The 12,836-nt window shown below is 42.0% G+C and overlaps 1 protein-coding gene across 1 annotated transcript in view; it reads left to right on the top strand.

The window, feature by feature from the left end:
• Positions 1–5,458, top strand: part of ERICH6 (glutamate rich 6) — a 131,971-nt gene extending 126,513 nt beyond the window's left edge. The window contains exon 14 of the mRNA XM_040428088.1: positions 5,135–5,458. Within this exon, the coding sequence (XP_040284022.1) occupies positions 5,135–5,413 (279 nt within the window). The 3' untranslated portion in view covers positions 5,414–5,458. The remainder of the gene's footprint in view (positions 1–5,134) is intronic.
• Positions 5,459–12,836: the final 7,378 nt, after the last annotated feature.

Raw genomic sequence — 12,836 nt, 5'->3', positions numbered from 1 at the left:
AAGACAAAAGTGAAAGGTCATAATTCCCTTATGTGTGCTGCATAAAAATGGAAGACGAAATAGAAGGCAGCATCCCAGAATCAATCTGATATTGAGAGAACTGATAAGAACCATGATCATACATACAATGTCTTATCAGTGTCACATCACCAGCATCTGCTAGGAATACTCTTCCTGTAGGTAAAATGTGTGATCCAGTTTAACACTTTCTCTGAATCTCACGGAGCCATGTCTTATATTATTACAGCATATATTATTATTTTCCAGACCCAGATATGGTATTGCAGCTAGACTCCATTGAGGTCAACAGGAGTGAGCTGCAATACCACATAAAGCCCATGGACAGAAGTGTTTCTGGTAGAAAGCCAATATCCACTGTATATGTACAGCAGAAGTTGGGTCTTCAGTGATGACGTCTGCTCAGATGCTAGGTAGGCGCGAGAGATGGGACGTGCCTGTTGTTTTACACAGCAGGCACCTGCTACCGGTGTCCACGTGACTGAGAGCAGGCTGCTCCCAGTGATCCAACATCCCACTCCACAATGATATTGTAGGAGCCATTCGGTTGCTATGGCAGCTGGGAGCCTTCTGAAGGCTCCTAGATCTGCCATAGTTACGTTTCTATTAAAGGGGTTGTCTCACTTCAGCAAATGGCATTTATCATGTAGAGAAAGTTAATACAAGGCACTTACTAATGTAATGTGACTGTCTATATTGAGAAAAATCACTGAATAAAGTGGCCTAAATGGGAGGAAATGCTCAACCCAAAACACTGTAGCGTGTTTATAATCGGGGGACCAATTCCTCTGCAAGTGATCCGTTGCTAATGGCAATCCCCAGCAAAAATGCATACAATGGAGGATGCCGGCAGCGGACCACATGCACCACAAAGGCATCCTACACAAGATGAAATAATGTCTAACTGAAAATATAAAAATTCATAAATCACGGAAAAAAGGTGCACCACAATAATATGCGACTGGCCATACTGGCTAGACTATCACGCTGATGTTAAAAGCTGAAACTTTAGCCAATATCTTCCAGTCAGGAACATATCGGAGCCCTGCACACCCCGTCAAGGTATCTCAGTGTGGTATGGGTCCTACCACTAGACTACCTATCGTGTGTGAACACAGTCTGATAGGTGCTAAGGACCGACTCACAGCCAAGCTCCTACATACCTCCATAGTAAGATCCCTAATACAATGGGAGGGAGGAGGAGGCTGCGAGCCCCTCCTATAACAGGCCATGTAACACAGGCTACCAGGTGCACCAGAATGTTACCAATGACAAGCATTAGCACATTCAATACATGTAAAGAAAAATCACTGAATAAAGTGGCCTAAATGGGAGGAAATGCTCAACCCCAAACACTGTAGCGTGTTTATAATTGGGGGAGCAATTCCTTCGCAAGTGATCCGTTGCAAATGGCAATCCCCAGCAAAAATGCATATAATGGAGGATGCTGGCAGCGGACCACATGCACCACAAAGGCATCCTACATAAGATGGGATAATGTGTGGAGGCAAAAATAAGAATACAAAAATCACTGCGAAAAGGTGCACCACAATGATATGCGACTGGCCATACTGGCTAGACCCCCACAGTGATGTTAAAGTCTCAGCTTTTAACATCAGCGTGAGGGTCTAGCCAGTATGGTCAGTTGCATATTGTGGTGCACCTTTTTTTTCAGTGATTTATGATTGTCCATATTGCCTCCTTTGCCGGCTTCATTCATTTTTCCATCACATTATACACTGCTAGCTTCCAGAGGTTGCAGCCACCGCTGCAGCACAGATACGAGAAGTTAGTGTCACGTTCGGGTGTGGGAGGGAAACACCACACCAAACATAGGAGGGAAACCGTTGAGGGAATAAGGCCTGGAAACTAGGGAAAGAAGATGGACATCTCCTAGTAAAACCCTAATCAGAGTCCTGACTAACTACTAGTATGAACAGACCCCAGAGGGAGGTGAGTTCATACACCAGAATACCTAGTGTCCTAACTCACCCTATAGGACCCTGGTACTAATGTCAGGACTGAGACAACCTGTTCCTCCAAAAGTGAGGAAGGAGTCTCCCTCAGGCCTTAATACAAATGACAGGTAAATGCAACACACAAAATAACCCAAACAAAATACAAAAGGGAAAGAAAACACTGAACTTTAAGTGGCTATGGCAGCACCAGGAACAGAAGCTATAAACCGCATAGCATAGTGGGAGAAACAACAATAAATAGAGAAGGTTATATGACTACAATAGCCACACCTGGGGCAAGAAGGTGTGGCAAGCACCAGAAACAACACACACGTCATTTGATCCAAACGGAAAACATGTCAGATCAAACCATGTGTTGCCAGTCTCACCGATATCCTGCCACCTGTTGCGGGAAAGTCCTATACAGTGCAAGCACGGCCACCACTGATGGATTGCAGGGTGGCAGTAACCCCTGGAAACGAGCAGGGTATAATGTGATGGAAAAATGAATCAAGCCAGCAAAGGATGCAATATTCACAATCACAATACATTCATAAGTGCCCTGCATTAAGTCTGTCTACATGATAAATGCCATTCACTGAAGTGAGTGAAGTGAGACAACTTCTTTATGCTCTGTCAGTGGCTTAATAGAAACACAGTGGGGGAGATTTATCAAACTGGTGTAGAGAAAGTTAATACAAAGCAACGTTTCAGATTCCACCTTTCATTTTCCAAAGGAGCTGCGAAAAATGAAAGGTGGAATCTGATTGGTTGCTATGGGCAAGTAAGTTAGTTCTACTTTACTAGTTTGATAAATCTCCCCCAGTGATTTTACCATAGACTGCAATGATAAACCATCTATGGTAGAAGTGGTCTGATGATTGCATGTTCAAGTCCCCTAGGGGGCTTAAGATGACATTAAAAAAATTAAGAATATAAAAAAACTAAAGAATTAGGAATTCTAATCACACCGCTTTCCCCATTTTCCATATAAAAATAAACAATTAAAAAAACCTTTTAAACTATTAAAATATAAAAATATTTACCGTAAAGTGGGGGAAAAAGGCCCCTGCGTCTTATGGGGCGAATGCTTCCATTTTACATCGCAGTCTGCGATGCTGCAGCATCGCAGACTGCGATGTGAGCTGGGAGAGAGGAGGGGCTGCAGTCCGGAACTAGGGGCGGGGCCCGGTGCAGTCACTGTACTCATACACCGGGCCCCGCCGCTCACCGCAGTATTTATAAACATTAATCCTTATCCTGTTAATAAGTTTAACTAAAGCTGCGCTCTCCCCGTTCCCCTGTATCAGTACAGCACTTACCAACAAGCTTCCATAGCAGGCAGAGCGGACGGCAGCAGTAACGTCACTCACTGACGTCGAGCGCCTGCTCCTCCCACTTTAAGAATGAAGCAGGCGGAGCAGGCGCGCAACGTCAGTGAGTGACGTCGCTGCTGCCGTCCGCTCTGCCTGCTATGGAAGCTTGTTGGTAAGTGCTGTACTGATACAGGGAACAGGGGAGAGCACAGCTTTAGTTAAACTTATTAACAGGATAAGGATTACGGTAATGTTTATAAATACTGCGGTGAGCAGAGGGCCGGTGTATTGGGGGACACTGTTATGAGGGGGATCTGTGGATGACATATAGCTGTGTCATCCACAGATCCCCCCCATAACAGTGCCATCCACAGATCCCCCACCCCATAACAATGTTATCCACAGATCCCCCACCCCATAACAATGCCATCCACAGATCCCCCACCCCATAGCAGTACCACAGATCCCACATAACAGTGCCATCCACAGATCCCCCATAACAGTGCCATCCACAGATCCCCCATAACAGTGCCATCCACAGATCCCCCATAACAGTGCCATCCACAGGTCCCCCATAACAGTGCCATTCACAGATCCCCCACATGACAGTGCATCATCCACAGATCCCCCATAACAGTGCCATCCACAGATCCCCCACATGACAGTGCGTCATCCACAGATCCCCCATAACAGTGCCATGCACAGACCACCATTAATTCAAAACCTACCAAAAGCACATCTTTTGGTTAAAAAATTTTTTTTTCTTATTTTCCTCCTCAAAAACCTAGGTGCGTCTTATAGGCCGGTGCATCTTATAGGGCGAAAAATACAGTAACTCATACAGTGAACACCATAATGAAAAGAACAAATCGTCTTCTCTCCAAAAAATGAATAAAAAGTGATCAAAAGTCATACATACTCAAATGGTATAAATAAAAACTACAGATCGCCCTGCAAAAAATTAGCCCTTACACAGCTCCGCAGATAGAAATATAGAAAAGTCATAGATGTCAGAATATGGCGATGCGAAGAAAAAAAAAAATTTCCAACGTTTTTAATTTTTTTTAAGTATTAAAACATATAAAATATATATACCGTAAATGTGGCATCACTGTAATTGTACTGACCAGCAAAATAAAAGTAATATATAATTTTTACTGCACAGTAAATACTATAAAAACGAAACCCATAAAACAATGGCACAATTACGGTACATTTTTTCTAGTTTGACCGGGTTAACAATTTTTTCCGGGTTCCCATTTCATCATATGGAATATCAAAAACTGCCATTAGAAAGGACAACTGCAAACAGCAAGCCTCATATGGCTATGTGAATGAAAAAAAATTAAAAGGTTATGTCTTGTGGAGAGCAGGAGGTACAAAATGAACACAAGAAAATTAAAATAGTTTATGATGGGAAGGGGTTAAAATACATGGGAGGGGTTGATGAAAAGTAATGCAAAGGAAAAGTGGCTTAGTTGCCTATAGCAACCAATAAGATGAATCCTTTTATTTTCCTAAGGAGCTCTGAAAAATGAAAGGTGGAATCTGATTGGTTGCTAGAGGCAACTAAGCCAGTTTTTATTTGCACCACTTTTGATAACTCTCCTCCATAGAATAGAATTTAATTCAGTTTTACCAAAGGATTACAGTAAATGTCACACTTGAATATTATGATAAAAGAAGAGCATTACAGTATGTATCGTCTATGCTAGTTAACATAGAACTCTGGAAAATGACTGTTATTGTGGAGGGAGAAAATACTATAGGTAATTAGACTATTTTTAGTTTAATGGAGAATGTTCTTATTATGGCAATTTAACTATTATCTTTAATTGAAAGCCGGAGGGAAGATATGGCGATCTGCAGAAGAAATCAGCAGAAGATGAATTTATGCTTCTTGCCATCAAGATCAAGTTCCTGAGCTTGCTGAATAAATGTCACGAATGCCTGAATTTCCCATCGAAGCAGCAGTGGGACAGAGTCAAGCCGCCATCATTCCTTGTGACTCAGGCGCAGAAGCTCCTCTACCTCTGTGGTGTTTGTGACCTTAACAAGGATGTCTGCTCATCCATCCAGGAAATCTTAAGCAACTATGTACCTTGTGACTCTCCCAATTAGAAGTAGGATTTCACATTCATGTCACATAACTGGATGAAATGTAATGAGGTAGAATGGTTCAGGCATCTTTCTATTCATTTTTAGTAGGTGACACTTTTCTAGTAACGACACAAACTAGGGCCAATATCATAGACGTCCAGCACAAGTCATGCGCACATGAGAACATAGTCACACCCTATGCAGATGTCTTCCTTGGCCATATTTTAATCTAGGATCCGAGTGCTAGAAGGCAACAATTTTAACCAGAGAGGGGCGAATTGAAGTCAAACGAATTGACTTTGATCCGAATTTCAGGAAAAATTTGATTCGCCACAAGCTGAATTTCCTTGAGCTTTGTGGTAACTAATCTATTTTTCCTGAAGCAGCGGTAAAAAAACTAACAAAAAAAACATACCTCATCGTTTTCCTCACGGAGAGGTCGTTGTGGCCATCTTGAATTCGTGTGACGTCAACATGTCACTGCACTGGCCGCAGAAGATATACTTGGTTTCTTCAATCAAGATGGTCGCGGCAGCCTCTCTGAGCAAATGGATAAGGCGAGTATGTTTTTGTTTTTTTTACTCTGATTAACCCCTGAAAGGCCTCAATTTTAATGTCAGATGCCGCAATCAGCAATGAAAGCGGCATCCAAGGGGTTCAATGATGGGGGGTGGCACGATCGCCGTTCTCCTTCTTTGCGCCCACTACATACAATGGAAGGCGCTTCGTGACTAAGTAATTCGTAACTAATCGGATTTCTTTGTGAAATTCATCGAAGCAACCGAATTTAATTTTTGCTAACTTCGCTCATCACTAATTCTAACCACTGAGTCAGTTGCTTCAGTATATAAGCTGAATAGCTTAATAGGACTAACTTCTGTAATAATGAACTGTATAGACGGGTATATGGACATGAAAAAGGTGGGGTCATTTTTGCAAACTACAATGAGAGACATAGAGGTATATTTATATTCTGGGTGTCCTTTTTTTTCCTATAAAACCGATGGTCACCAGGATCAGGACTCTTGCTCACTGAGGCATTACAGATGACTTTTCCACTAGCTCTCTTTGGTTCAAGGTTCACTGATGCCAAACATTATTTATCTTCACATTTTCTATTTGTTCTTATTTGCATTCAGTAGAAAACATCTCCTAAACGATTTAGATCATTTCAGTTCCGTGGAAGTTTATTTTCACGTTTATATGTAGATACAATCTACATAACAAGTTGAGGAAGTTTGTAAACCGTGATGGTCAGTTCGCAGTGTTCGCCAGCGAACACATGCCGGCTGCCATCTTTAGTAAGGTAGACTCACCCGTCCGGAGATGCACAGGTAAGCCCTTACCTGTGCCGGGAGCTGGTCTGAAATCAAATGCAGTCACCGGGAGCAGGCAGTTCCGAGAACAGCCCGATGAAGGCCTGCTCCCGGTGACCGCATTTGAGTTCAGACCGGCACAGGCACAGGTAAGGGCTTACCTGTGCATCGCCGGACGGGTGAGTCTACCTTACTAAAGATGGCAGCCCACATGTGTTCGCTGGCGAACACTGCGAACTGACCATCACGGTTTGTAAATACACTGCTTTTGTTCTTGATACAGATTTAAAGGGGTATTTTGTTTCTGACAAGTCATCCCTTATCCACAGGATAGACGGTAACTGTTAGATTAGTGGGGATCCTACTGCTGGAACCCCCACCGATCAGGAGAACAGGGATCTGGTACCTCTCAGAGCCCCCCAAAATGAATAGAGGGGCAGGTCGGCATGCACACTGCCGCTTCATTCATCTCTACAGGTGTTCCAGAGACAGCCAAATACAGTGCTCGCTTATTTTTGGAACTCCCATAGAGATGAATGGATCGGCAATGTGAATGCTCCGCCTGCCGATCCATCAATTTTGGGGTACAGGTCCCCGTTCTAATGAAATACTCCCTGCTCCTCCCCCCACTGATCCAATAGTTATTCACTATCCTGTGAATAGGGGGTAACTTGTCATATCCAGAATACCTCTTTAAAGCCTGTAATAAGGCCCAGAGCTACAAGTAAAATTCTGATTGTTGATTGTTATTGGAAACAGTCAATTGTCAACCCATCCATAGCAGCTTATCTATACTCCAGTAATATAATAATGAGGGCAACTTGTCTTTCATACATGAGATTATTGTATATCCGCACCCTCGTTTGTAGACAGTAATGAACCAGTAAGGATTTCTGCTCTGAGGCCTGCAGAATTAGGAATGCAGCCTGTAATACAGGCCTTAACTCAGGATCTGTACAATAGAAGTGATGCAATGTATTGTAATATTAGCACTATAAGTGCCATATGTGCCGGAGCGGCATTGATCGTGCGAACGGGAGCGCACAGCTTCATAGATTACAATGATGCTGTGCACGTCAGAACTATTGTCCTGTACTCATATTATTTTATGAGTGCAGGACAAATAGCCCCGCGGGCGCCCGGCGTACACAGCATCATAGTAATCTATTATGCTGTGCGCACAATTAATGCTGCTCCGGGACATATCGCTTGCTCACGGACCGTATATCTCGGAGGGCATACGGTCGTGTGCAAGGGCCCTAAAACAGTGTTCAAAATGGTCAGTCATACACTTTAATATTCATGTTGCGCTCAGTGTCACCCTGTATAGTTGAACATGGCTTAGTGACATTTTGTGGTCTTGTATAGGATGACCGGCTAACTTACTTCACTTGTTACTTATCTACGATTCAGGTGCTAAGCAACAGCTAATCTAGATTTACCAAAATCAATTCTTATTTTGTATGGATTTGGTCTATTAAGGATAACTCCATCTAGTTGTGAAATTCTTATATACTGTATCTAGTAGCTAAAGATAAAAATGTCTATCAATAAAGGTTAACCCCTTCCTGCAAGACGACTTAACTGTACATTGTTCCTTTAAGATAAGACAAAGCAATATACAGTTACATTGCTGAGATGTAGCAGGTACAGCAGTTTTGCTCATACCATCGACAGCGGGAGCCAGGTAGCTCCAATCCTGGCTAATTAACCTGGCTCCAATATACAGGTAGCTCCAATCCTGGCTAATTAACCTGGCTCTAATATACAGGTAGCTCCAATCCTGGCTAATTAACCTGGCTCTAATATACAGGTAGCTGCAATCCTGGCTAATTAACCTGGCTCTAATATACAGGTAGCTCCAATCCTGGCTAATTAACCTGGCTCTAATATACAGGTAGCTGCTATCCTGGCTAATTAACCTGGCTCTAATATACAGGTAGCTCCAATCCTGGCTAATTAACCTGGCTCTAATATACAGGTAGCTCCAATCCTGGCTAATTAACCTGGCTCTAATATACAGGTAGCTGCTATCCTGGCTAATTAACCTGGCTCTAATATACAGGTAGCTCCAATCCTGGCTAATTAACCTGGCTCTAATATACAGGTAGCTGCTATCCTGGCTAATTAACCTGGCTCTAATATACAGGTAGCTCCAATCCTGGCTAATTAACCTGGCTCTAATATACAGGTAGCTCCAATCCTGGCTAATTAACCTGGCTCTAATATACAGGTAGCTGCTATCCTGGCTAATTAACCTGGCTCTAATATACAGGTAGCTCCAATCCTGGCTAATTAACCTGGCTCTAATATACAGGTAGCTGCAATCCTGGCTAATTAACCTGGCTCTAATATACAGGTAGCTGCAATCCTGGCTAATTAACCTGGCTCTAATATACAGGTAGCTGCAATCCTGGCTAATTAACCTGGCTCCAATATACAGGTAGCTCTAATCCTGGCTAATTAACCTGGCTCTAATATACAGGTAGCTCCAATCCTGGCTAATTAACCTGGCTCTAATATACAGGTAGCTCCAATCCTGGCTAATTAACCTGGCTCCAATATACAGGTAGCTGCAATCCTGGCTAATTAACCTGGCTCTAATATACAGGTAGCTCCAATCCTGGCTAATTAACCTGGCTCCAATATACAGGTAGCTGCAATCCTGGCTAATTAACCTGGCTCTAATATACAGGTAGCTCCAATCCTGGCTAATTAACCTGGCTCTAATATACAGGTAGCTGCAATCCTGGCTAATTAACCTGGCTCTAATATACAGGTAGCTCCAATCCTGGCTAATTAACCTGGCTCTAATATACAGGTAGCTGCAATCCTGGCTAATTAACCTGGCTCCAATATACAGGTAGCTGCAATCCTGGCTAATTAACCTGGCTCTAATATACAGGTAGCTCCAATCCTCGCTAATTAACCTGGCTCCAATATACAGGTAGCTCCAATCCTGGTTGTTTAACCCCTTAGATGTCATGGTCAATAGGGATTGTGGTTAGATAGAGGGAGGGGTCTCCTTCTGTCACTCCATCGTCACCCACCATGCGGCCGCAAGATGCTGATGGATATTAAGGTCGCTGGGAGGCCTAACAATGTCCCCGAGGTCTTTTTTGTACATATGCATACAATTAATTCCACAAAAAACACGCCCATACAGCTACATCAATGGAAAAATAAAAACATTACAGCTCTTGGAACTGGGGAATACAATATTTCCTTATGGAGAGCGCCCTAAATAATGTGCAGAGTCTTATAGGCCAGGCAATGCTCCACTGGAATTCTGATAAGTAGGTATGCAAATGAGCTTGTTAATTGCTCATTTGCATAGTTCTTGGAATGTGATATAAGAAACAAAGCTTGGTCAGTCCTGAAGGAGTAAAGCTATAATAGAAAAATAAGTTGGTTAATTGTTTTTTACACTATAGTCATATGTGTTGCCTTCTTTCTATTGAAATTCCCATTATACACAAATGAGATCATTTATCAAACTGGTGTAAAGTAGAACTGGCTTAGTTGCTCATAGCAACCAATCAGATTACACCTTTCATTTTTGACAGCTCCTTTGGAAGATGAAAGGTGTAATCTGATTGGTTGCTAGGGGCAACTAAGCCAGTTCTACTTTACACCAGTTTGATACTGTAAATCTCCCCCAAAAGTTCTACATCAAGATTTCACAAGCCATCAATACAATATAATGTAACATACAGTGGATATAAAAAGTCTACACACCCCTGTTAAAATGTCAGGTTTCTGTGATGTCAAAAAATGAGACAAAGATAAATAATTTCAGAACTTTTTCCACCTTTAATGTGACCTATAAACTGTACAACTCAGTTGAAAAACAAACTGAAATCTTTTAGGTGGCGGGAAGAAAACAATAATGTCGTTGCATAAGTGTGCACACCCTATTATAACTGGGGATGTAGCTGTGTTCAGAATTAAGCAATCACATTCAAAATCATGGTAAATAGGAGTCAGCATACACCTGCCATCATTTAAAGTGCCTCTGATTAACCCCAAATAAAGTTCTGCTGCTCTAGTTGGTCTTTCCTGAAATTTTCTTAGTCGCATCCCACAGCAAAAGCCATGGTCCACAGAGAGCTTCCAAAGCATCAGAGGGATCTCATTGTTAAAGGTATCAGTCAGGAGAAGGGTACAAAATAATTTCCAAGGCATTAGATATACCATGGAACACAGTGAAGACTGTCATCATCAAGTGGAGAAAATATGGCACAACAGTGACATTACCAAGAACTGGACGTCCCTCCAAAATTGGTGAAAAGACGAGAAGAAAACTGGTCTGGGAGGCTACAGCAACATTAAAGGAGCTGCAGGAATATCTGGCAAGTAATGGCTGTGTGGTACATGTGACAACAATCTCCAGTATTCTTCATATGTCTGGGCTATGGGGTAGAGTGGCAAGACGAAAGCCTTTTCTTACAAAGAAAAACATCCAAGCCAGGCTACATTTTGCAAAAACACATCTAAAGTCTCCTAAAAGCACGTGGGAAAAGGTGTTATGGTCTGATGAAACCACAGTGAAGCATGGTGGTGGCAGCATCATGCTTTGGGGCTGTTTTTCTTCAGCTGGAACTGGGGCCTTAGTTAAGTTAGAGGGAATTATGAACAGTTCCAAATACCAGTCAATATTGGCACAAAACCCTCAGGCTTCTGCTAGAAGGCTGAACATGAAGAGGAACTTCATCTTTCAGCATGACAACGACCCAAAGCATACATCCAAATCAACAAAGGAATGGCTTCACCAGAAGAAGATTAAAGTTTTGGAATGGCCCAGCTAGAGCCCAGACCTGAATCCGATTGAAAATCTGTGGAGTGGTCTGAAGAGGGCTGTGCACAGGAGATGCCCTCACAATCTGACAGATTTGGAGTGTTTTTGCTAAGAAGAGTGGGCAAATCTTGCCAAGACAAAATGTGCCATGCTGATTGACTCATACCCCAAAAAGACTGAGTGCTGTAATAAAATTAAAAGGTGCTTCAACAAAGTATTAGTTTAAGGGTGTGCACACTTATGCAAACATATTATTGTATTTTTATATTTTTTCTTCCCTCTACCTAAAAGATTTCAGTTTGTTTTTCAGTTGAGTTGTACAGTTTATAGGTCACATTAAAGGTGGAAAAAGTTCTGAAATGATTTATCTTTGTCTCATTTTTTTACATCACAGGAACCTGACATTTTAACAGGGGTGTGTAGACTTTTCATATCCACTGTACATGTGTATTTGGCCCTAAGGTCTTATTCACAATGTAGATTCACTTATTGAATACATTTTCTGTGGCCAAAGCCAAGGTGAAGAATATCTCAAACTTTTGATCCATCTCCCTTTATGATCTCATTCTGGGTTTGGTTAAATAAGGTCCAAGTCTGTGTAAATACAGTTTGCTGTGAATTTTGCTGGAGACTTCACTCATTACATTACAAATGGTAAGATCCAGAGCTATTCCATAAAGAATCTGTGATAGATAGCGCACAATGTGGATGTGTTTTATCACAACATGTCCTAAATTGAGTATGAGTGCATCTGCGCATGAGTCCTATTCATATGAATGGGGTTGTAACCATTTACTGTATAGGAACGTGCACCAAAAATACTCATCAGATACTAATCATTTGAACATATGTTGAATCATTTTCTATTTTGCCGTTTGGATCTATGTGCATACAGGAAAAATTTAATTATGGCAGGCATGTATTATTCAATGCCAACCACTGAAATCTGTCTGTTCTGGCTCATAGAGGAGGCACAAAGTGGGGAACCCCTTCCCTATATAATGTTTGTATTCCTTAATAGGGTATATGAAATTCAGTGTGGATAAATGCAAAGTTATGCATCTGGGTAGTAATTATCTACATGCATTATATGTCCTAGGGGGAGTAACACTGGGAGAGTCACTTGTAGAGAAGGATTTGTGTGACTAAATGACAGCATACAATGTCAATCAGCTGCTTCTAAGGCCACCAGGATATTATATTAAACAAGGCATGGGCTTGCCGGACAGAGATGTAATATTACCACTTTACAAAGCTTTGGTGTGGCCTCATCTGGAATATGCAGTTCTGTTCTGGGCACTAGCCCATAGAAAGGATGCCCTGGAGCTGG

This window comes from Bufo bufo, chromosome 4 (genome assembly GCF_905171765.1).
Source record: "Bufo bufo chromosome 4, aBufBuf1.1, whole genome shotgun sequence".
Lineage (NCBI taxonomy): Eukaryota > Metazoa > Chordata > Amphibia > Anura > Bufonidae > Bufo > Bufo bufo.
This window is presented reverse-complemented; position numbering and strand designations above follow the sequence as displayed.